The sequence below is a fragment of the Dermacentor variabilis genome, chromosome 11, assembly GCF_050947875.1.
Source record: "Dermacentor variabilis isolate Ectoservices chromosome 11, ASM5094787v1, whole genome shotgun sequence".
NCBI lineage: Eukaryota > Metazoa > Arthropoda > Arachnida > Ixodida > Ixodidae > Dermacentor > Dermacentor variabilis.
In genome coordinates, this window is record NC_134578.1 from 15,815,841 (window position 1) to 15,838,664 (window position 22,824).

The window sequence follows — 22,824 nt, forward strand, 5'->3', positions numbered from 1 at the left end:
ATCTGCTAACGCTCCTGTGTATGCGTCATCGGCTTAGGTGCCATTTAAAGGTTGCCACTAGGAAAAAGAGACAGTTATTCCATTACCAGCACTGTAGCATTGCCAAATTTGTTTCAGTAGTAAATATTACTCATGTTTAAAAAACTTGGGGCAAAGTTAAACTTCGAAGGCCAACAAAAATTTGGCCCAGGTAAGAACACAGTTTGAGCTGGCATAGACGTCTAGCAGCCTCCACACATAATTTGACATTTACAAGACTTGTGGATGCGGCGCACAAAGCTCGCTCACCATAACGGATGTTCCTCCCATTTTGAAATGCCACCATTACTGCTTGCTGAAATTGATGCAGAATTTAGAACGTTGAGAACTAGCATGATGTCTCAACATGGCCTCAAAGACCAGGGCAGCGATCTGCTGTACGGATGGCTGCCGCTAAATATCCACTAACCATCAGGTGCTTGTGCCGCCTGCTTCTGGTGCTATTCAAAGGCTGTTCATAATAAGACTGCACAATTATCAGCCCTGCAATTTTGCTAAGATAGCTTTCAATAGTAGTACAACTCAATCATAACAAATATGGCATAAATGTTATCTCAGTACAGCGTGCCTTGACAACAGTTTTAGCATCAGCAACTATAATAGAAACTTGGGTAGGCTGCAACGATGATATAATAAAGTACCAGAAGGATCAACACAGAAAAAAAAAATGTTCCATTTGTGTTCCAGACTGTTCTGTTATCCTTGATTTTTTAAAATGAAATGAAAAGAAGTAATGTAAAATTTTCTGGAACATGGAGACTCCTCATTATCTTGTGTCAGCAGTAGTTGTGGTTCCATATTTCCACCCTTCGTGCTTTGAAATAATGGTATGCAACCTTTTTTTTTTTAAAGATAACGAAGACAAATTGCATTAGTTGTGTCCAAAATGAAGAGCTTCAACACCCACGGAGCCTATAGCTACCCACTGCAGTCCATTGCAAGGACCTGTATACAAGCTTAGCCCTACAATTTATTATCAGACCTATTTCCTGAATAATTTTCCTCGAGTGCTCGTTGGCCTGAAGGTGAAGTACTCCGTGCTGGTTTAGGAATGTGGAAATTCTGTAACCTAGAAGCCTACCACACATTTCAAACAAAAACTATTTTAGATAATGTTGGTGTTGTATGATGGTTCAACCATAAGTGCGATGATGCTCACACAAAACACTAACCAGTAATCACAAAAACGCAATGTAGCACATAGCAATGTGGCATAATCCTATAAAACAAAAAAAAACAATACGGTTTTCTCAGAAATAATGCTTCGCAGTTGCAAAAAAATGTGTCCTGGTCCAGAGGTCAAACCTGGGACCAATGCCTTTCAATGAGCGAGTCAGAATTATCCAACTCAAAGCATAGTAATAGTGAATCACATATGGCTTTCCTTCATAGCTTCGTGCTGCAGTCAAATAGATGACAATTTTCCCTTTCATGAAAATTCCTCCACCTTGCAGGCTTTCGCAGAGCTAATTTGAAAGATTTACAAACTCAACACATACGAGGGGGTACCCAAAAAAATCTGGAATAGTGCTGCACTGGGTGTAGCTACCATAGTATGCCTTTCTCTCACTAGGCGGTCATCATGCCACTGGTTGCAAGCTCACTGCACCCGGCGACTTCCAGGAATGTTTCTTCTGGGTAGAGTTTTTTTCGTAACCTTTGTTTCGCATGCTCATTTTTTGTGATGGCCGATTAAGTGACCCGGAGGCGGCGGTGAAATCTTTTTCCTTGCTCGGGAAAACTGTTGCACAAACTGTCGAGATGATAAAACACTGCTCACAAGGATGGTGCTATGGGAAAAACTCCAAGTGTATGAGTGGTTTTCTCAATTCAAAAAAAGGGGAAATGTGGATTCATGACAAACCTCGTTCTGGACGTCCGTAACTTGCAAATGGATAAAAAAATGTACAAAAAGTTCGTGCATTTGTGTTTAAAGACCGACAACTGACCACTGAAGAGTTGGAGGAGTTATCTTTTATACCATGGAACTCGGATCAGCGAATTTTAGAAGATTTGGGAATGAAAACGGTCACTGCAAAATTTGTGCCTCGAATTTTGACAGACGAGAAAAAGAATGTCGAGTGGAAACATGCCGTGCTTTAAAAGAACAGCTCCAAAGCAACTCACGAATTTTTTTTTCCCAAGGTTGTTACTGGTGACGAGACATGGTGCTTTCCGTATGACCCAGACACAAAACATCAATCAAGCCAGTGGAAGACGCCATTGTCAGCCTTGCCCCCCAAAAAAGCAGACCAAGTGAAGTCAAACATCAAGACCATGCTCATTTGTTTTCTGTTTTTGTTTTATGCGAAGAGGGAGAGTGCATTCGGAGTTCGTTTCACCAATTCAAACTGCTAATCTTTTTATTTAGATGTACTGAAGAGATTGCGTAACAGTGTTGCAGAAAAGGCCACATTTTTTTTAAGTCAGGGGACTGGTTTTTCAACCACGACAACGCACCAGCTCACGCAGCCATCTCAGTGTGCCACATTTTTGGCAAAAGATAGCACGACTCCCTTACCCAACACCACTTACTCAACTCACCTGACCTCGCTCCGTGTGACATTATTTTCTTTGTTTCCTCAAATGAAGAAGAACATGAGAGGACTGCAGTTCCACAATGCAGAAGAGATGAAATAAGAAAGGAGCTGTTGGCCATCAAAACTGACAAACTTGAAAAATGTTTCGAAGAATGGAATTGCAGATTGGACAAATGTATTAAGTGTAATGGAGAGTACGTTGAAGGTGACAAGGATGTTTTCTAAAAAATAAATAAATACAACGCCTTTTAAAAAGAATTCGGGTTACTTCTGGGTACCCCCTCATACATGCATGCCGTGAACTGTCAGATGCCCAATGCACGTTATCTTGCAGCTTAGCACATGTTCAGAAAAATAATTGTCAGAATATTCATTTGAACTTGTGCCTTGGTATATCAAATGTGAATGCATTCTTCTCCAGACTTTTCTTCATGCAGACCTGGCAACCTCAGAACTGAGAAAGTACTAAGGTCATTGGCATAAAAGAAACTAAATTAATTTGGTGCAATATATTAAAATTGTTTGATTACTCAAGATGTTGCCTGTTTATTAAATATTCACAAGCCTTGATATGTAGGGATGCTGTCAACAGGTACTCCTCTTTATATAGTCATAAAAGTTCATCAACAAAAGGAAAAATTGTTATCCACCCCAGAACACCATGGAGCTACAAACACCACAAGCAGCTGCAAACATTTATTCTTCATGAAACGTTACATATGTTCATGAAATGCATTCATGAAGTGTTCATGTAACGGCGACGAAAATTTCAGTAGTAGTTACATGTTGGTTCTATATGTCTGTGTTGCTGCTGCGTGGGATAATCTATATAATGGACAGGTCTGAAAAATCTGGCTATGGAAAGTGCTTGAGCGACTGTATTCGTATTCTTACGAAATAAGTCTTGCCCTAAATTAGTCTCGATTTAAATATAGTAAAATTATTGTCAATATGACAATTGCCAGCATGTTTTGAATCAAACATCAGACATTGTATGTTAAGATCGTGAAAGTTGTCGGCAATGTTCATATCGCATACGGTGAACAATTAAAGAAAACAAGAAAGAATCAAGGATTCTTTAATTTACTTAAACTCTCAGAGGTGAAAAAATCAAGCAACAAATTATCACCCAAAAAACTTCACTACCAAAAAGTCATTATCCAGTTAACGGGGAGTCATTACCACAATATTTGCACAAGGCGAAGCACTTTCGCTATGTGGACGATGAAGTTCATGGAAAAGTTTTGCCAGTATTAAATGCTCTCGTGTAAACAATGACAGCAGACACATTACAAGGTCTTCTAAACAAATTCAGGGGCAATTCTTCAAATTACAAGGCATTAAGCAAATTCACAGCTAAATGGTCGTTCACAATACCCACCTGACAGGAAAGAAAGGCTTTTAATGTAGCAGTAAGAGTATTAGTGGCAAACTTGGAAGTGTTCAACTTTGAAAACATGAAAAAGAAATGAGATCTCAACCGCTGCTGCGCATGCATCGACATGTAATAAAGATTATTATTATTATTATTATTATTATTATTATTATTATTATTATACATGGGGCGCTGCATGTCGCCTTCAGACACTTCACGCGCAATTGTGCGCTCTGAGATAGTGCACGAAAAGCCAAAAGCACAGATTAAAATAGTATTTCAAATGCATTGCATACATTAGGAAACACTACTTATTGGACCTGTGCTACACGTTTGAGTAATCTGTGCGGTGTCTTAGTAAAACGAGTTGGAACACATGTTTGCCATGAAGTGTCAGCATCTCTTCATGCGACCAGTTCAAGTCTTTCATTGTTTTTCAGAATGTCTTATATTGGGCAGATTTCTATGTGACAGCGTCAAGGGAACCGTGTCGCAGAAAATCCGGTGTTGGCCGACTTGTCCGCAAGCAAAAATTTCCGTATATATATATATATTTAGGTACATGCGGGTCATATCGCCACACCATTCTATCACTAAAGTTGCTCATATCTTGTTTTGCATTCTTGAAAAAGTTATATTTTAGAATTTAGAGAACGACAGCCCACAAACGTCATGAAACAATGCACTGACAAAACGTGGCTTTTATGTTAGATCTTCTCAGACTTAGCTATTAAAAGTGCGAAATAATATCAGAAACCTAAAATTGATGTAAAATTTTTTTTGGCATGGCTGTGCGCCACCTTCGGTATCGGCCCACGCAAGAGGTTGCATTTCTACCAGGAAGTTCACCTTCGTGTATCGCGTTTCCAAGTAAATGTTATGGTTACACAACCTGCAGTTGCCAGGAAGCGTGAGAAGCAGTCGGGGATCTTTTAATGTTATCGCGTTCCACTCTTAAAATGAACCTGAAGTGTCCTACAATTTTTTCTACAGGTTCTTGGTTAGGTGCTTTCAAATTTTGCTAGACATGAAATAGCGGACGTCTGATGTTCCTGCAGAGAGCTCTAATATTAAGCTCACATTCTGTAAAGTGGAACAAGCTTGCTAAATAATTGAGAATTCTTAACCTGGCCTGCAACTCCGTGCTTTTCATGCTTTTGAAGATGCAAGGAATGTGATGAAGCAACATTTTCAGTGGAAAGAATAATGAGTGTTCGGCAAGAGTCGTTTATAATTGTCAGTTGGCAGGTATTCTATGGCACAGTAAAGCTACATTACAAAAGTACAATTTCTTAGAGCTACAGATAGGGCTACCCAAGGCCGTGACAAAATGCTCAAGAATGTTATGATCAAAGCCATCACAGTGAATAAATGCTTATAGTGGACATTTCTTGCAGCGGCGCAAATGACTTCGTATTCATTATGATTTTGCAGGACATTACTGGAACAACTTGCAAATGTGTGTGGAGAATCATGAGAACTTAATTTCGCACTATTTCCTGTAGCTTTTTAACTAGCCAGCTACTATTAGGTCCAGCATGCTACATCGCAAGTTCGCTGTGACAGTGAACAGGTTATAGTATCCTGCTATTCTTGTCCTTAATTACTTGAAACATTCATTGTAGATGTATGGAAATCAACAACTCTAAGTTTCGTAGTTTAATTGCACATTAACTAAATAGTGCACAAATTTCTAACTTGGAGACCCCTTCAATGGTGTCCCCAATAGCAAATGGTTCAGGTTTCAGGTTAAAAACATGACAACTATTATTCAAAAGTGGAACATCAAAAACATGTACCAAACAAGCTTGAAAAAGAGCTGCTTCTGAAAGGCTGTCAGCCACACACAAACTTTCCCATCATGCAGGTAGGCCAAGTTTAAAAGATAGATAACATGGATGAGTCATATCCCAATTTGTTAAAATTTGAACTAGGTAACAAATCACCACCAGAGCATCCCCAGGGGCCACCAATACTCCCCAAAATCCGCGGAACTGAGGTTTGCAAACGACCGCAAGAACAATCTCCACCAGTGACAACACTTTCCAACGAAGAGTATCGGGAAAACATCGCAAAGGTAAGATCGCAGTGCCGCTCTGGGCAGGAGTGCCGTGGGGTCGACCCGGGTTCGCAAAAAAAAAAAAAAAAAATGCCGGACCGCACGGTATACGATCTTGAAAGCGCGCGAAGACCGCTACGAACACGCCGGGAACTAACTTACGACGACGCTATAGCCGGCAAGTGAACACATACGCACGCTGTGCAACCCCCCCCCACTTCCCCTCCCCCCGCCTGTCCCAACCTCCTCTCCACCGAGTTTGAATGGGATCAGAGGCGCGCGTGCGAGGGTGTGTAAGCCCTCACGTGCTGTGCACCGAACAACTCGCGGGAGCACCGTTGTAAACACAGCGGCGTGCTGGCTGCGCTCTGGGCCCTAGTCGTGCCGATCGGCGCCGCAAAGAAAAAAAACACACAAAACACACACTCACCGGACGTAGATCTGCCGCAGAGCCAGCGATGCATTGGCGCACGCCTTGGGAAAGTTGAGTTTGTCGAGAATGTAATCCCACTTGAGTAGGTCGTTCACCTAAAAGGCAACAGACGACAACGTTTTTGCCAAGGAGTGAGCAGGGGAAACGGACGACACTGATCAAGTTTCTCTACGATAGCCAACATTTGCGCCGACGACAAACATCCAACGGCGACAAACACCCCCCCTCCCACCCCCCACCCTGCAAAGTCGCTGCTTTTAACGCCTCGCGGGTGGCTTTCAGCGGACCCCCTCGAGTTGGCTGGCTTGCGACGCAGGCAAGCGAGCAATGCAAGCAGCAGCAGAGAGACCAGACATCCACGTTAGTCCTAGCGCACTCTCGGCTCGTCTTTGTTTCAAAAGAAGGTTAAAATTTTCTCAGGCCCGCCGAGTGGACGAACGACGCCCAGGCCGCTAGACCGATCGGCCGCGAAGCGACCGCAAGTCGGCCCAGGTGTCCGCAACGACGAGGCAGGGGCCAGCACCGATGTGCAGGCAGTCCCCCGTTCTTTACCCTCCCCCACCTACCCCGATCGTCGTCGAGGCACACACACGGTCATTCAAACGTGCGCACGCCGAAAAGTCTGAGATAAACTCGACCGCGAACGATGCACGCGGGGTCTAGGGGGACCGACCGAGGTGTCAAGCGCGACCGGTCCCAAACCCGCGTCGACCGCGCGAAGTTTTGGGAGGTAAATTCAAAAACCCCCGTCGGCCGCCCCTTACCTTCTGCCAGCCGCCGATCGCCGTCACGCTGTTGTAGAGGGCGAAAAGATCCACTTCGCGGCCGTTTATCCGGGGCGCATGACGGAACGGGCTCCTGCGATCGTCGACCAAGAGGGTCAGGACCCGGTGTTTCCGAAAACCCCGGCACAGAAAGCACACAAAACCCGCAACCAAACTCTTTCCCCCACAATGGCTCGCGGAACGAACCACCATTCGGAAGCGAGCAAAAGATACTCACCCGCGGCTTTCGTGGAACTTTTGCAGCTCGAGCGTGAACGACGAGGAGTCCTTGGTGTAGTCCCCGGGCTCCTTGTGAAGCTTTTCCATGACTCCTCGGGGCGCGCGCAGCGGCGGCCGCTCGCACAAGCTAGCTCACCTGACGTTCATCGGGTGTGGGTTCCTTTGCGGGGGCCCTCCGCCGACTGGGAGCTAAGCCTCGTCCGAGGCGCGCCAATGCGCCGACGACACTTTCCCAGCGCTGATCCGCACGCAGCACCGCGCACGAATTTCGTTCGCCGACACGCTCACGATCACATCCCGGGACCCGAGCACCGCACATCCAGCACAGCAACGCGCGTCGTGCAAAAAAAAAATAGCCACCACTATCACTCCGGAGCCCAAAACGTCACAAGGTTAGAAAACGGCTTCAATAAAAAAAAAGCTATCGATGTCATTACATACTCCTCGCCCCTCCCCCTTTTGCGCCCTCACTGGCCTCACCTCCTCACCCACAACTATTGTCTCGGCTCTCTCAAGATGGCTGACGCCGCAACGCCGTCTCAGGTTGGGTTTCGTTATTGTTTTCGCTCATTTATTAGTTTACAGTTCAATAGGGATTGGCGCAGGCATTGCGAGCTGTTTGGGTACGTATCCGAAGCGATTTGAATGTCGGTGGCTTGGCGACGCTGTCGATTTTTTGCGAAAAATAAAGGTGAAACCACGGGCAGTATCGTGTGATTCATAGCAGTGTGTTCCGTCTCGCTCACTTCCTGTAATGTTGTTGATCGTGTTTCTTTCCCCTAGTATGCTATTGTGGTCGTGCACTACGATCGACGTTCCGCTCTAGCTTCGGAGCGCTTATCTGCTTACTTTTTTAAATTAAAAGGATCAGGTACGCCACGGTACGCTGGTGCAAACAAATCGTTACGTTGTCGAGCCCTTGTATGAGTGGCGCCATCTTTTGTCATCAAGGAGTAATAGCGGTGTCACCAGGCCACTTTCGATCGCGATCGAGCCCGAAGCGCAATTGACTCCCTACAATGCTCTCTACTATAGTCCAAGCTATAATAGAGTGTACTTTACTACGGTCGAGTGGGTCGAACAGCGCTCTCTCGCTGAGGCGCCGCGCGTGGAAAATTTTGTGAGGGCGCTGCGAGCGAACTGGGTTGGGGCAGGGACGCGCTTCGCGGCATATTCAATGTAATTTCGCTGCGGGCCCCGAGACCGATTGCGTGCGTACGGTCCTGTAATGGTGCTTTATTTGCACTGCAAATTTATAATGACACCTTTTTGCTACGTATATATATTTGAGGCATGGATTATGCAACACGACGTCTTCAATTTTGCTCTCGTTGTCAAGTGCGTCGTCTGCTAGCGAGCGCGCGTTCGTTGTGCGGACGCTGGCGGACGCCAAGTTTTCTCACAGAAAGCCTTTGCAGTAAGATCTTGTATTGGGCGCGCCTGCGACTCTTGTCGGCCGGTACCAATTGTAGTTTTAGCCAGGTGAACTGCTGTTTGTAACATTGTTTTCTAAATTTAACACGTAATTTTTGACACAGGCCGCCATCTGCAACATGAAGCTACGTAAGAAAATGTTATTGATATCGCGTCATTTGACGCGCGCTTCTTGGTGGAATATTTATCAGGGGCAATGGTCAAAGAAAACAGTATTGTGGTGAAACAAACTAGGTTCATTAACTGCGTGGCGCGAAGAGATGCAGATGACCAATGCACTTCTATATATTTACCTACAGGTAAATCTAAGGGTACATAGACACATATATCCACGACATATATTCAAGAGAAAAATGATCAAATATTCTAAATGCAATGGTTGAAAAAAGTGAGAACTTCCCACCAAAATAAGGGTGTTTCTTTTAAGAGCTGCACCAGCCCCAGGTGAACCAATCAACTTTACGAGAAAAGCAATCAAGGCAATTATTGGACGTTAACGTCAACAACAGTGTGAGGGAAAAGACACTGTCTGTGTACTCGTACTGAATCGGGGAGACCGGGAAGTCTTTACCAATGTAATCTCCGGGTCTTGTCTGGCGGTCTCCTTCAACGTGCCAGCAGTCAAAGTGAAGTATAAACATATATAGTCTAATCGAATGGTATTTGCTATTCTGATCGTATTCGACTTCAGAATTTACTCTTAAAAATTATTGAATAGCCGTTTGCGTTCCAGTGAAACGAATAACAGCCCTTTTGAAGTCTCGAAGGTGAGGGGTCTGTGCAATTGAGGACTCTTATACCGAATGATTGTGCTGCTGGAGAGTCGTGGCTGTAGCGCAGAGGCACACTAGTTCCTGAGAAAAATAACGCGCAGGTGCTAATCAGTTCTGTTGAACAAGTTCTTAGCTGTCATTCAATATAAACAACCCGTTTTGGGACAGCCTGTAAATCTGCAGACTTGATTCGGGCGAGGAAAACATTTTCTTGACAGCGTCACCATGTCTGCAAAACTGCAACCCATTAAAACTGGGTGCCCAATGTGGTACCACACTTATCTTTTCAACGAACACAGCTGATCTACAAATATATCTACGTGTATGTGCATGCCGTTCCTTGAAATGCTTCATTATTGCATGTCCTTATGATAGTGCACAGGATAACTGAAAGCAGCCGTTTATAATACAGAAGCTGCTTAGTTGAGCAGACGTAATGTCGGGAACGGCATTACATTTAGGCGTGAAATATAATGTAAGCATAAGATGTTTTTCTCAGAAATCAGAGTCGAGAATAATTTCTTTCGTTTACACTCCTGGAAAAAAGCCGAAGGGCGCAGCTACCTTCTTTTCATGTTTCTTTTTTCTTAAATTAAAAAAATTCTAGCGTTTTGCGTCTGGCGATATGATTATGAGACACCCTGTTCAGTTCTCACCACCTGGTGTTTTTTAACGTTCACCTAAAGAAAAGTACACGAGTGTTTTCCATTTCGTTCCCATCGAATTCCGCGACATGGTTTGAACCCTTGAGCTCGAATTTAGCAGCGCAACGCCATAGACACTATGTAGCCACTAATTAAACTACCACGCCGTTTTTTTTTTACAGCCAAGCTGTTAAGGGCTACTTCCACCACCATCGCGTCTGCGTGCAGAAAAAAATCCCGAAGGTAGTGCAATGCCGGGCCGACCCGCGGCGGAGGTGCAGTTCTCCATTAAGGGGCCCACGAGAGTCCTTCAATGATTTTCATTGAAGGACTCTGGCCTACGTATACACAGCTTTACGGGTCATCCTTCTTCACAGAGTGTAAGGGCACTGAGTTTTGTTGTTTCGTTAAAGGGACACTAAAGCGAAACTATAAATTAGGTTAGACTAATAAAGCATTGTTTGAGAACCCTGCAGGCAGTCATTTCAAAATGATAGTTTGATTATTAGATGAGAAAATGAAGGTCGAAGTATCAGTATTTGAATTTCGCGCCGAACCCCGACGCCGGTACGTCAGTGTGACGTCAGGGATTCCAAAGTATCATAGTACCTTGCTGGTGAAGCAGCGCACAAACACGGACACAGTGGAGACAAGCAGGAATAGACGACACTCGCTGCTGTGTCGTCTATTCAAGCCAGCACAAGCACAAGCAGCGAGTGTCGTCTATTCCTGCTTGTCTCCACTGTGTCCGTGTTTATGCGCTGCTTCACCAGCAAGGTACTATGATCACTCACCAACTAGCCCAACTTTCAACGTTACTGAATTCCAAAGTATGTTTTCGCACTTGGGCCGCATTGGCTGAGTATAGGTTCTCAAAACTTGCCATGTTGAATATTTGGTTCCTTTAGAACACAATGTAGTCGATCTGTACCGCTAAATAAAATTAGTAGGCCCTAGAAGATGCCATCAAAATCCATGACTTCACAGCGACCAGATGCGGGAACTTGAAGGAGGTGTCGCCACCCTCTTTCGTTTGTGAGTTTTTTCTGGTTTACCAAGCGTCTTATTGGGGTGAGAGTGGTGTTCTTGGTGTCGTAGAAAGGTAATTTACTGGTGCAGAAGAAATAATTATTCCCTTTAGTGTCCCTTTAATGTCACACCAGTTACGGGCCAAAGATTAGCAAACAGCTACCTAAAACTGTTTTCGGCGCCCGAGTGCTGACCGCAATAAAAGAACCCGTGCCAGTTACTCCGCGTTCTGTTACGCGAGGAAGACGGAGACATCGATGTAATGTTGCATTGCAGTGTATTTTTTTCTTTTTCGATAAGAATACTTGCCGTCATTCGGAGGACAGGGTGCCAGATGGGGATATGGTTCATTTGTTTGGAGCTGCAAGCAGGAAGTCTACATAAGTGTTTTTCCGTCTGCGTTTCGCAAGACCTACTGATGGAAAACTGTATGCGCAAGAATACACACGAGAGATACATGCTGCTTGAAGAACAAGAGAAATGTTTGTTCTCCGAAGGGAACCGTACAATAACGTAGCAGAATGTAAGCCGGCACTATAGGGCCACAATCCACGCACAGTCACCGCGCGGCATTCAAAATAAATAAAGTTAAGAAGAGAAAGAAAGTAATCTATTCCTGAGGGATAAATACATGTCATATCTACTTATAAACAACATTTGAGCGGTCTGGTCCCAAACAGCAGCGCGCGAACCAATACGAACGACCCCGCCGAGCAGAATCGCCAGCAGTTTCCAACGGCGCGACCTTGATGCGGTGCAACCCACTTCGATCGCAGCGCCACCACAGTATTTTTCGTCGTCGCGTGCCTCACTGCAAAGCGCCACAGCCACTCGTCCCACTCAACCGTATTCTAATACACTCCAATTAAGCAAAGGAGCCAATCGCGATCGAAAATGCGTCGTGTAACACCCGTATATGTAAAGTGGTTCTTTATTCTACATGGTAATATGCTGCGATTGGCCTTTGCTGTTTGTTTCCTGAGCTGTAGAATGGAGCAATAACATGTCCCTAAGCAAGTTTGCTCAGACTTATGCATGTAACATCATGTCACCCCTCGTAAAGCCCCTCCATACACGTTTCCGCCGGAGGGGTTTTAACCCCTTGCGGCGAAGGCTAATGGCGAATTCGGCAAATCGCACTGGGGCGCCCCAATGCGCCGTTTCATCCAGTCATCGTTGCCCCAGGGCGCCCCAGCTGCGCCAGTGCGATTTGGCGAATTCGCCATAAGCGCAAAGCTTTATTTGCTTGTTTATGTACCGGTGTCACAGGTACACTTCTTCTCGTGATCGGGGCCGATCCGAATCGGATTTCTTGATCGCGATTAACAATGGTCGCTGCTACACAGTGCTGATATCGTCAGCAGCTCTCATCAGGTTTGCACAATATTGTTAATTAAATGCGGACAATATTTCAATTTTACAGCTTATATTGCTGATAAAAGATTTTTTAAATTTTCTTTATGGAGCTACCTTCACTTAATTCTTGCATTAGCGCAAGCTCTAGGGCTAGTTGGTGCCTGATGAACTTGAAAAAGGGGGTACCAGCGAACGAAACACAAAGGACCCGCACACACAAATAAGCAAAAGGCGCTAAAAACGAACGGACGCTGGACTTTCAACTGTACTTCATTGCCATTAACACAAATTAAGTACAGTTGAAAGTCCAGCGTCCGTCCATATCTGACGCCTTTTCCTTGTGTGCCTGTCCCCTTTTTGTTTCGCTGGTACCCCCTTTTTCAAGTTCTTCACTTCTTGTATTTAGAGTAATGTGCTAGGGAACGCAGACGTCAGCCTGTGATCGCGATCGCCCTGATAACGGATCCCGCAGGATCGCGATCGCAAATGACCGTGTAGCAACACCCGATCCGGACCAAGCTCGATCCGAATTGGCCCCGATCGCGATCAGAAGCGTACGTGTGACAATGGTATTAGATTTGGGTGTACACACACGCGGCAAATGTCGCGTTCCTCTCGGGAGCCCACTAACGTCGAATGCCGCTTTGAGCATCATAAGCTTCATAAGAGTAACACATGTCCTCTATCAAAAATTTCAAAGGGGCATTGTGTGTTGTCGCGCCTCGCCACACTTACATGCCCGTTGTAGTTAGCTGTAGTAATGCGTTGTATTTAACAAATGAGATTGCCTCAACGCAAAAATATTGGTCCCAGCGCCATGGAATAAGTAACGAGTAAATAACTACCCATAGATACGCGCACATGAAACCGAAACTAAGTAGATTTAGAAACCAATTATACACTTTATTTTTTGCCAAGTGGGGTTTCTCTCTTTAATGCTATGGTAGGTAACGCTACGGTAACCTGTGCCAAAAAACGACTACTATGATGAGCCTGAAGTTGTTTTGGTGTACAGAAAATTAATGTTTGAAAAACAAGTTCCTCCACGAGAAGAAGAACTACCGTGGAGAGTGCGGCAAAAGCTCGCCGCGTTTCGTGTGGTGGTAGGCAGCGTCAGATTGTTACTTGTGGCAACTGAATGAACTAAAGCTTGCTGACGTCATACCGGAAGTTTAAAATTTTATTTTTTCCGGAAGACTGCAGTGGTCCAGTCACGTGATAGAAACAAGAATGCAGGAAGAATCGAACGGGGAAGGGGGCGATTCTATGGGGCAACGCTGGGAAGTTCGGACGTGATCCCGCATCGGAGAGGGCTCATCTTTCGGAGAAATCGGGTCGCACAGTCGGCACCTTTCGAAAGAGGGGGCACTCGATGGCCAGTTTTCGCAGTGCCGCTGATGTGATTGCGTAGCATACGCAGCGGCAGCAAGCCAAAACACGACGAAAACTCCTTCGCATCGACGGCGAGAGAGCGCGACAATCACCACAATGGATCAAACTGCAGTGTCGCGTCCCCCAGACTCGGTGGACATCCGTCTCCCTCACGTCGAGCAAAGCCTGTCGTGGGACTGCGGAGTCTCCTGCGTAGCGATGGTACTGTCGCCCGAGCAGCGTAGCGACTTGCTTCTCAACAGGGATCTGATAGGCCGCGAGGAGGGCTACCATCAGAGCACCTGGACCATCGACCTGTGTTATCTGCTGCGGCGATTCGGCGTCGACCACGTCTACACGACGGTCACCTTGGGTGTAAACCCCATGTTCCAGAAGGAGTGCTACTACAAGAAGTCCCTGCAGTGGGACTTCCAGAGGGTCGAGGATCGCTTCCGCGACGCCGCGTCCCACGGTCTCACGGTTTGCCAGAGGTCTACCACGGTCGCCGAGCTGCTCGAACACCTCGCTGGCGGTAAACCGGTCATAGTGCTCGTCGACCACGGGCAGTTGCACTGCGACTCCTGCCAGAAGAACAGAGTCGTCGCAAAGATGGCCGGGGTGTTTGCGCGCTACGCCCCGTACCAGGGACACTACATCGTGCTGTGCGGATACAGGCTCGGGGAGAGGAAGTTTCTCTACCGCAACCCGTCGAAAAGCGAGCGTCTGTGCAGCGTTACTTTCGAAACTTTGGACCGGGCCAGGAAACGCCTTGGTACTGATGAGGACGTCATATTCATTAACGCCGCTTCGGAAGGTGTCGCTCGCTCGTGAGCGACCACGAAGCGGACATTTTGGAGAGTTTTAGCGTAACGCAGGCGGGTCAGAATAACCCTGTATACCGGAAAACGTAGAGAAGAGCAGCTGCGCTGGTGGTGACGCCTTGTGGCGCGGTTGTTAACCAAAGCGCATAAATTCTCATCGCGATGACTTGCGGTATTCCACTTAACTGCTTACGCAAACTTGTTGGCAGTGCCATAATCTCGTCACGAAAGCAGTTCTTCCTTTTTTCTTTTCGAAGAGAGTTGCCAGAGACAAGAATCTTTTGTGCATTACGGTTGATCACAACGTTGCAGGATGGCACCATCAGCTTTGCATCTTTTAATGTCCAATCGGGTATACATGGATGACACTATGTTATGCTAAAACTCTGTTGTTGACATTGAAGAGCTTATGACCTTCAGCATTTATTTGTGGCATGAAGGAGCTTCATGCCATTAACCTGACTCGTATGACATGCATAAAATGCAGTTGAGGGTGTGGGTGTTATGCTAATGAAGAAGTCACAGTACCACATGGTTCCTTTATCGAGTGATTTGGACATGCACTATATGTGAATCACCTGCTTGTTCCAGTAATCATGTAAACATTGGTGCAATGTAATGTGTTAATAACATGCAATTTAATGTTATCCTTGCATGTCCGTAATTGTTCCTATTCTCTGTGGTCTACCTACTGAGACACTGAGAGTAAGTTTTTCACTTGTTAATTTTTAAGCCTGCCAATCTACAGATGCCTTTTGTGGGAAAGGTGCTAATTTTTACTGCCACCAGTTTGTTGCTCACCTCAAACCGTTGACTCTTGTTATTTAGTTAGTGTAGATGTACTCAAATTATTGCCAACATGTATGAAAATCACTAGCTTAATTTTACAGCTGTTTTAGAAGTAGACAAGGAGCCTGAGACCATGCTCGTGCTATGTTACATGTATGTGGCAGACTTTTACACTACTGAAAAGTTACTATATGTGATCTCATTGTGCCAATGGGTGCTCGTAGCACCCTCTTTGCAATATTTTTGTTTTTATTGTATGATTGCTTTGCACATGTTTTTAATGGTCATTGACAGCTTGTTTATAGGTATCACAAAGCATTAAAGCATTTTGTAAAAAAAAGATGTCAAGGAACTTAATTTCACTGTGTTAAATAGTAAGTGTACAGGTACGGCTAGTTCAGTGGCAACATGGCATCCCATGGCAGCGTTCCATGAAGCTCCACCATTGGTGCCTTGTCTTGTAACGCGTGCCCAGTCACTGCGATAGGCGGAGCATCTGGCACATCGTCTGCTATGGCTCCTCTCCACTTTTGTGTGCCTGCATGCGGCATTGAAAACTCAGAGCCACGAGTGCGTGCGATAGAGATATCAATGCACACGGCGAAGGGCAGGAACCAAAGCAGACGACACACCTGTCGCTTTGATTGTGCCTGCACTGCAATGACTTCTCGAGGCGCCAGGGATGGCGCTCCATGAAGCACTGCCACGGGCTGACGTGTTCCCGCTAGCAGTGGCCACGGCTCTACAAAGGTAAATGAGTCAGTGTGTCGTGGCTGGCGAGTTTTGTGCCACAACACAGCAGTAGTGCCCTGAACTGTAATGCGCAACGACAGGTTTCCTAAGGGACATGTTTCTGGGGTATCTTATGCAGGGCAATGCAGCATTTTTTTTTGCATTGCTCAAAGACTGCATTGTAATACCAGCAGAAATATGTTCTACATTGTTATCAACCAAAACAGAAACCTTATCTTGTGTACGTTTGAATGACAGAAATCAGGGTTGGTAAGGATTTCTGCCATGATGTAGCAACACCAGTTGATACTGTGCCAAAAGTGCATTGGAAATGTGCTGCTTGTTGCTGCAGCTTAGTGCAACTGGTAATGTAATGCAACTTGTGTGGTGTCTGCATGCTTAATGTTACAAGATGTGTCGTAAGACATGAAGTCATAACATTGCTGCATGCTTTGTCGTAAGGATACTCCTATTCAACACTGTGTGTACCACTAGCAAAAACCACTTATCTGTGATTGTTGGTTGTGCCAGAGTAGCTTATGATTACTACATCACCTTACTCTCTTATGTAAGCTGCTCATCTTTGGTGCTTGCCTGTGCCATACACAATGTAACACTTCTATGCATGTCTGCTGCTTCAAGAAGCTAGTCTCACGCCCAACTGTGGTCAGCAACAGGTCAAGCACGTAGTGGCAAATGCGACTCGGGGGAGAAGATGCATTCGTGCACCAGGGAGTCGCCTCATCCGATTCTCATTTCCTTCCCCTCCCTATTCATAGCCCTGTTTTTGCCTTGCACAAGTGCTGTGTTGGGGTGCAGGTGTTGTTCCAGAGATACAAACAATATGCCTTTCAGTAAAAATATATACATCCTGTGATGCAACTTGCAAATCTTCTCAGCTATGGTCAAGGAGGTTCCGTTAACACTTCTCTCTTGTTTATACATCACTTGTTCCGTTATCTGCACCGTTCGTCATGTTGAACATAAATGACCACTCAGCCCAGCTTGGAACTTCCTTGCACAGTCTCTGGAACCATGGCAAAGCCAGATATCAGCTTCCAAACATCTTTCCAGATTTCTGCATCATAGGAACATGTGTAGATGCTATGTACTTTTTTCCCTACACCACTTCCGGGCTGTTCCCAGATGTTGTACGTGACTGCAGCATATTTGTTGTTGTTGAAATATGGGGCTGCTTCTCCTTCACGCCCGTGTGCTCTGCAAGGAAGCTACTTTGTGCTCACAAGGGGGGGGGGGCAGGTGAAGGAATCAGGTGCAACACAAGCTTTTGTGGGAGGTGCTTGTACTGCATTCTTGACTTGTCACTAGCTGTAGGCATCCCCGACTTCTATAATCTTTAAGACGTCTATAATGTGCAGCATTGTTGGACTTTGAACGTGATGGCATTTACTGTGGTTCACACAGCTATGTGCCCTATTAACTTTCTGAACTGCTCATTTTTCTTAGAATGTCTTACATCCTGACCCATTAGAGGAACACACGCATCATAGAACCTCGCAGGGCAGGAGTGTGTGTGTGTGTGTGTGCTACAAATGTCATGAAGCCAATCTTGTGAAAACTGCAGCACACTGTGAACAAGCGAATTGAACCACACACGAGCTGGATAAAGTTCTGTAGACAAACAGAGAAGTGGTGAAAGAACAACAGCCATGGCTAGCTTCCATGCATTTTGTTGCCGAATGGTTCAAGTGGCATGCTCTTGTTAGGCAAATACCATACCAGTTAAGAGTAAGACTTGTTCAATTTTAGAATAGAAGCATGTTTGTTGTATGCTGTCTCCATAAATTATGGTTGCCTAAATCAGTACAGGTAATTGTACTGGAACTCGCATAAATTTGGGGCCTACAGAAGGCTGCATTTATCTACTTTGATCAATTTCTGATCTACATCCATCTATTTAGATCTAGGCACATATTAAACCTCTGGTTGTCAAAATCTAAAGTCCATACACATCCCCTCGTGTCTCATTGTACACATTGTACAGCTTTGAAACTTGTAAAATCTTACTAATACTATTACAAGTTCAAAGGAATAGCTCAGCCAGTGAATCGCACACAGATAATGTGCTATTCACTGCAGGGTTACTTTACCAGCATCCTAGTAAATCACCGATTTGGCAGCAATTTCTTTACGGGTACTGGGCATTCAATGTTGTGGTGGATCTGTTATTCGTTCATGCCTTCTGTCCAGGTTGTCACCTAATTTCTTGCAATTTTGAAACCCTGTGGATAAAGGATCGTCTCTTCCATTACCTGCTGCAGTCTCTTAGTAGTGGCTATAGTGTCCAGCGGCCAAGCACAAAGTCACAGATTCGATTCCCAGCTGGAGTTCGTGTACTTGTGATTTACATGCACATTATAAGAACCCCACATGTTCAAAATTAATCCAAGGCCCTCCATTACAGCGTATCTTGGTTGCTTTGGGATATTGATCCTCATGAATCAATCTGTTCTACATGCAACTACAAAATAAGCATGAAAGCATTCAAACATGTCCCTTGGGCACACTTCTATGGTTGCCTTAGGTCCATTAACGTTGCAGTAAATGTTTTCCCTAAATCGGGAACACTTGTTCAGTGCACAAGCATGGATACTCTGGAGACGATGTTGCATGACTTAGTGTCATGTGCTCCCTCGTTATTTGATTGGCGGCTGATAATGCAGCACTAACAAAAATATTCACCTCCAAGAACTAATTTTCCTCATCAAATGCCAATATGCTTCTATTAGATAATCACTGAAACAACATAGATGAAATTCGTTACATTAAAAAACAAAACTTGCCCTTGTAGTCACTGTTAGAAGGGAATGCTTGCTCAAAACTCTGAAATGCTTACCACGTGGGTAAGTCTGCAAATCCAGAAAGAAATCGAAGCATAAGGTTTTAAGTCGTCGTTTCACCATTCCACTTTTACGTGTCAAAATCTCCTCCTCCTGCTTGTACAGTATTCTCCACTGTTAAAGGGACTGCATAGTATTCTGCCCTTGATTATGCTGAATGGCATGAAAGCCCACAATTTTATATATATATATATATCTATATATATATATATATATATATATATATATATATATATACATCCAGTTAATTGTATCATCCACTTTTCTCCAGTATAGGCAAATGCTTGTTGTGTTGACTTTATTACATTATTTCTGGTTAGGCATCCCCTTTAAGAGTAGACTACTGTACAAAGGCGACAGAGTAACACACAAACATGAGTTATGCAAACACTCTTCTTTTCTGGTTGACCCGAGTATTTTCTACGATCCACTGGATGCGTTGTCCCAGGTAAACACGGAGCAACATTCTTGCTTTCACAGTTGTTTATTTCATGTCGACTGATGGGCCTCACAGGTTATCACTGCGATGTTCTAGCTCAAGTGAGAGCATTATCTCAAAGAAAGTGGAAACAGAGTTAAGAATGCAGTGTTTATTTTCACAATACAAGAATGCAGTGTTTGCATTGGTGACATATTTACATCTGACAAAGTGCTCGAGTTCAAATGTACCACCCTTCCATTGTTCATCTGGTGTTATTACAAAAATAAATATGCTTCTGCTCGACTCAAAACACTCTTTGCACTTCTTTAAAAAAAAAAATTGACAAAGTACGTCAACAGTTAAAGCCGTGTGCCTTTGCAGTGCCACAACGCAGGGGGCACGTAAACCAGTTTAACCATCAACGATTTCTTACACAAAAATAAAGTGATGACCGTGTAAGCCAGTTATACATTTCACGAGTATTGGTCTCCGTGTTAATCATCTCGACGCTGTGCTCCCTAAAGATTCAGTTCCCCAAGAGCCAGGTAATACTATTTACACCTAAGCAGACGAAACAATACTGCACCTGGAAACTTCTGCATGTTCAGGTATATTTACAAAGTCTACAAAACATCTCGGCTCGTTGCTCAAAGCTATCTCCACAACAATGCGCACTGTGGAGGCCATGTTGCCCAGCTGACGAAAATGAGTGGGTCGTGAATGTCATTAACAATCGCTGAACACTGAAACGTGTTGAATCATTATATTAAAGGAAGAGTGCGTCAAAGGTGACGCACGTGAAAACCTGGTTCTCAAAAGTTTAAGATTCGCCACACATAGTCTCGGCAAATGACAGCCACTGGAGCAGACGATCACTCTGTGGCAGTAGGCTTAGCAAATCAAATACACCATTTCAAACGCTCAATGGCCTTTCACCAGCAAGGAATTTGTTCGCAAAGAGCAGGCCAAAATGTTGTGCTCGAAAGTGTGGCCCTAAAACCTGTTGCCAGCGAAGGAGACGGCGGTGGAATTGTGGTAGATATCATGGCACCCAACTGCATGTGGCGCCACCTATGTGACAGCAGCAATAACTTTCTTGATGCAGTAAAAGATTTAGATGAACTACATTCCGTTTACTAAAAACTTGGTGCAGCAGAGCACACTGAATCGTTGATACATGATGGCATAACTGAGTAAACCTGCAAAATGACAGGCTGGCTCCACAACTAGTAACTGAATGTAATCGTAAAATACTGCTTGTACAGTAATAACATGTTACAGTAGATGATGTTGCAAGAAAGGTTTTTGTATTTTCCAAGTTTAAAAAAATGCATGGGAAAGAGAAACGATGAAATCAGTGATGGTAATAAAAGCTTTCTTTCATGCTGTCGGAGATCTACATGAAGAATGCTTCCTTGAGTGGTGGTATAGAAATAACTACAGCTGCCAGTGAAGGCCATCCTCAATTGTGGCTTGATGGTCTTTAAAAATGACGCAGCAAAACAATAAAATGCAAGCAGCTTACCACAGTAGGCAGACAAGCCAATCGCAAAATTCACAGGGGCGAAAATGGAGAATTCATGGTCCATCTACACACAGACTGGTCTTGTGGGGCCTAACAGAGGCTCGTGTGTTGCTTTTGTTGGGCAAACCCATCATTCTGTGCAGCAGATTGCACAAAAATCTGCTTCGCAGCAAAATATGGCCTTACAAGTGATTGGGAGCAGACGATCGTACCCTGCAAGAATAGTTAGTTGAATCTCAGCAAGAACAGGAACATTTATGCAACGCAATTATTGCGCTTTTATGGCCAATCGCAGTGACAGGCAAAGTTTGCCACATGCACTACACAGAAAAAAAAGTGTTTGCCAGCACAAAAGTGTCAAATTTCAATTAACAAAAATGCAAAGGTCTTTTGCAAGTGGCTTTGAAACTGAAAGCTTTGGTGCAGCACAGGTGCCGATTGTTGTAAAAAAATTCTCGAGAAATGTACTGACATGCATAAAGTAATGACGAACATGCATTAAAGTGAAGAAAGTGTTCAACACGAGTTATCCAGAAAAAAAAAAAAGGATCTCTCTCTCAAAGTGAAATACGAAAGACAATGGCAGCAGCAGCAAGAGAAAACAGATTCAACAATGTTACATTCAAACAAATCCGTCTCTGACTGGCATTCCGGAAAGACCAGTCCTTGTACTGACGGCCCTCGACGAAAATCCAACACAATCATCCAACACGGCCACTTCTAGACAAATTCACATTCAATTCGCATTGTGTAGCAGTTCCGACAAGACTGATTCCCAACAAAAGAAATAACCAACACGAACGGAGTCTCGCACCGGTCATGTCCCTGCCCTAGGTCAATGTGCACGTGTGCAAATGACTTTCGAAGCTCGCGTTTTGATGGCACGGCAGAGGAGACGCTTCAACTCCTCCGCTTCCGGCGTCGACTGCCGCGGTTCCGCTCGGACTTTGGCGGCCGCGCCATTGAAGCATTCTGTCAAGACGCCGTATCCGACGGCGGGGTTGTTGGCGACTCGCTGCTTGGAGCATTGGGCAGCGCTGGATCATTCTCCAGGGTCCGGATGGTTGCTAGCAGGTCTGAGCGCTGCTGCGGTGTCAGCTGCTGGACTATGTGCACGGCCGAGTCCATGATCACCTCGGGGTTGACTTGGAGCATGCTGTTTGTGGATAAAAAGAAAATGGAAAAATCAAGAGCGAGCCAAAGTGTCGTTTACTCGGACTACCGTGCACAGAACTGTGTTAAAGGGACCATAAACAGCTCTCATCTTGAAGGCAAGTGAGCAGTTTCTATCTCGCTTTCGTTACTCTCCCCACGGATTCCAGTGCCACTATACATGCAGTGCAAAACACACTACAGCAAGCAATGAAATCGGTCGTTTGCACATGACAAGCCAACAAGACAATGAAAAAAAAAAATACATGCGACTTCATGGCAAAGCGAAGCTAGCAGATGGATTGGAACTGATGCTCCCGTATATGGACCAATCGACAGCTTTTACCCTGGTGTCGTCATGTGCATGACCCTTTTGGTGTTGCGACATGGGAGAACGAACTAGAAAAAGCCCAGAGAGGAGCAGGCGATATTTTTGTTTGTGTGTGCGTGCTGTCGGAGGTGGTAT

The 22,824-nt window shown here is 44.8% G+C and overlaps 3 protein-coding genes across 14 annotated transcripts in view; 1 reads left to right on the forward strand and 2 right to left on the reverse strand.

Annotated features, from left to right (window-relative positions):
* The window catches only part of Bap170 (Brahma associated protein 170kD), a 106,600-nt gene extending 98,725 nt beyond the window's left edge, over window positions 1–7,875 (reverse strand). The window contains exons 1-3 of the mRNA XM_075674251.1: window positions 7,449–7,875; window positions 7,211–7,304; window positions 6,444–6,541 (exon numbers count right to left, since the gene is read on the reverse strand). Coding sequence (XP_075530366.1) covers window positions 6,444–6,541; window positions 7,211–7,304; window positions 7,449–7,537 — 281 coding nt within the window. The 5' untranslated portion in view covers window positions 7,538–7,875. The remainder of the gene's footprint in view (window positions 1–6,443; window positions 6,542–7,210; window positions 7,305–7,448) is intronic.
* Window positions 7,876–13,695: 5,820 nt separating this feature from the next.
* LOC142564079 (protein GUCD1) lies at window positions 13,696–20,005 on the forward strand. The gene has a single exon (XM_075674921.1). It carries the CDS (start codon window positions 14,175–14,177, stop codon window positions 14,886–14,888), a length of 714 nt encoding a protein of 237 aa, XP_075531036.1. The 5' UTR covers window positions 13,696–14,174; the 3' UTR covers window positions 14,889–20,005.
* ACC (acetyl-CoA carboxylase) overlaps window positions 19,836–22,824 on the reverse strand; it is a 98,914-nt gene continuing 95,925 nt past the window's right edge. For all 12 annotated transcript variants that reach the window (XM_075674908.1, XM_075674910.1, XM_075674911.1 and 9 more), the window contains one exon: window positions 19,836–22,362. In XM_075674908.1, the coding sequence (XP_075531023.1) occupies window positions 22,182–22,362 (181 nt within the window). In that variant the 3' untranslated portion in view covers window positions 19,836–22,181. The remainder of the gene's footprint in view (window positions 22,363–22,824) is intronic.

What these genes read in the sequence shown, in the direction of transcription:
- LOC142564079 (XM_075674921.1), top strand. Translation starts at nt 14,175, where the DNA reads ATGGATCAAACTGCAGTGTCGCGTCCCCCAGACTCGGTGGACATCCGT.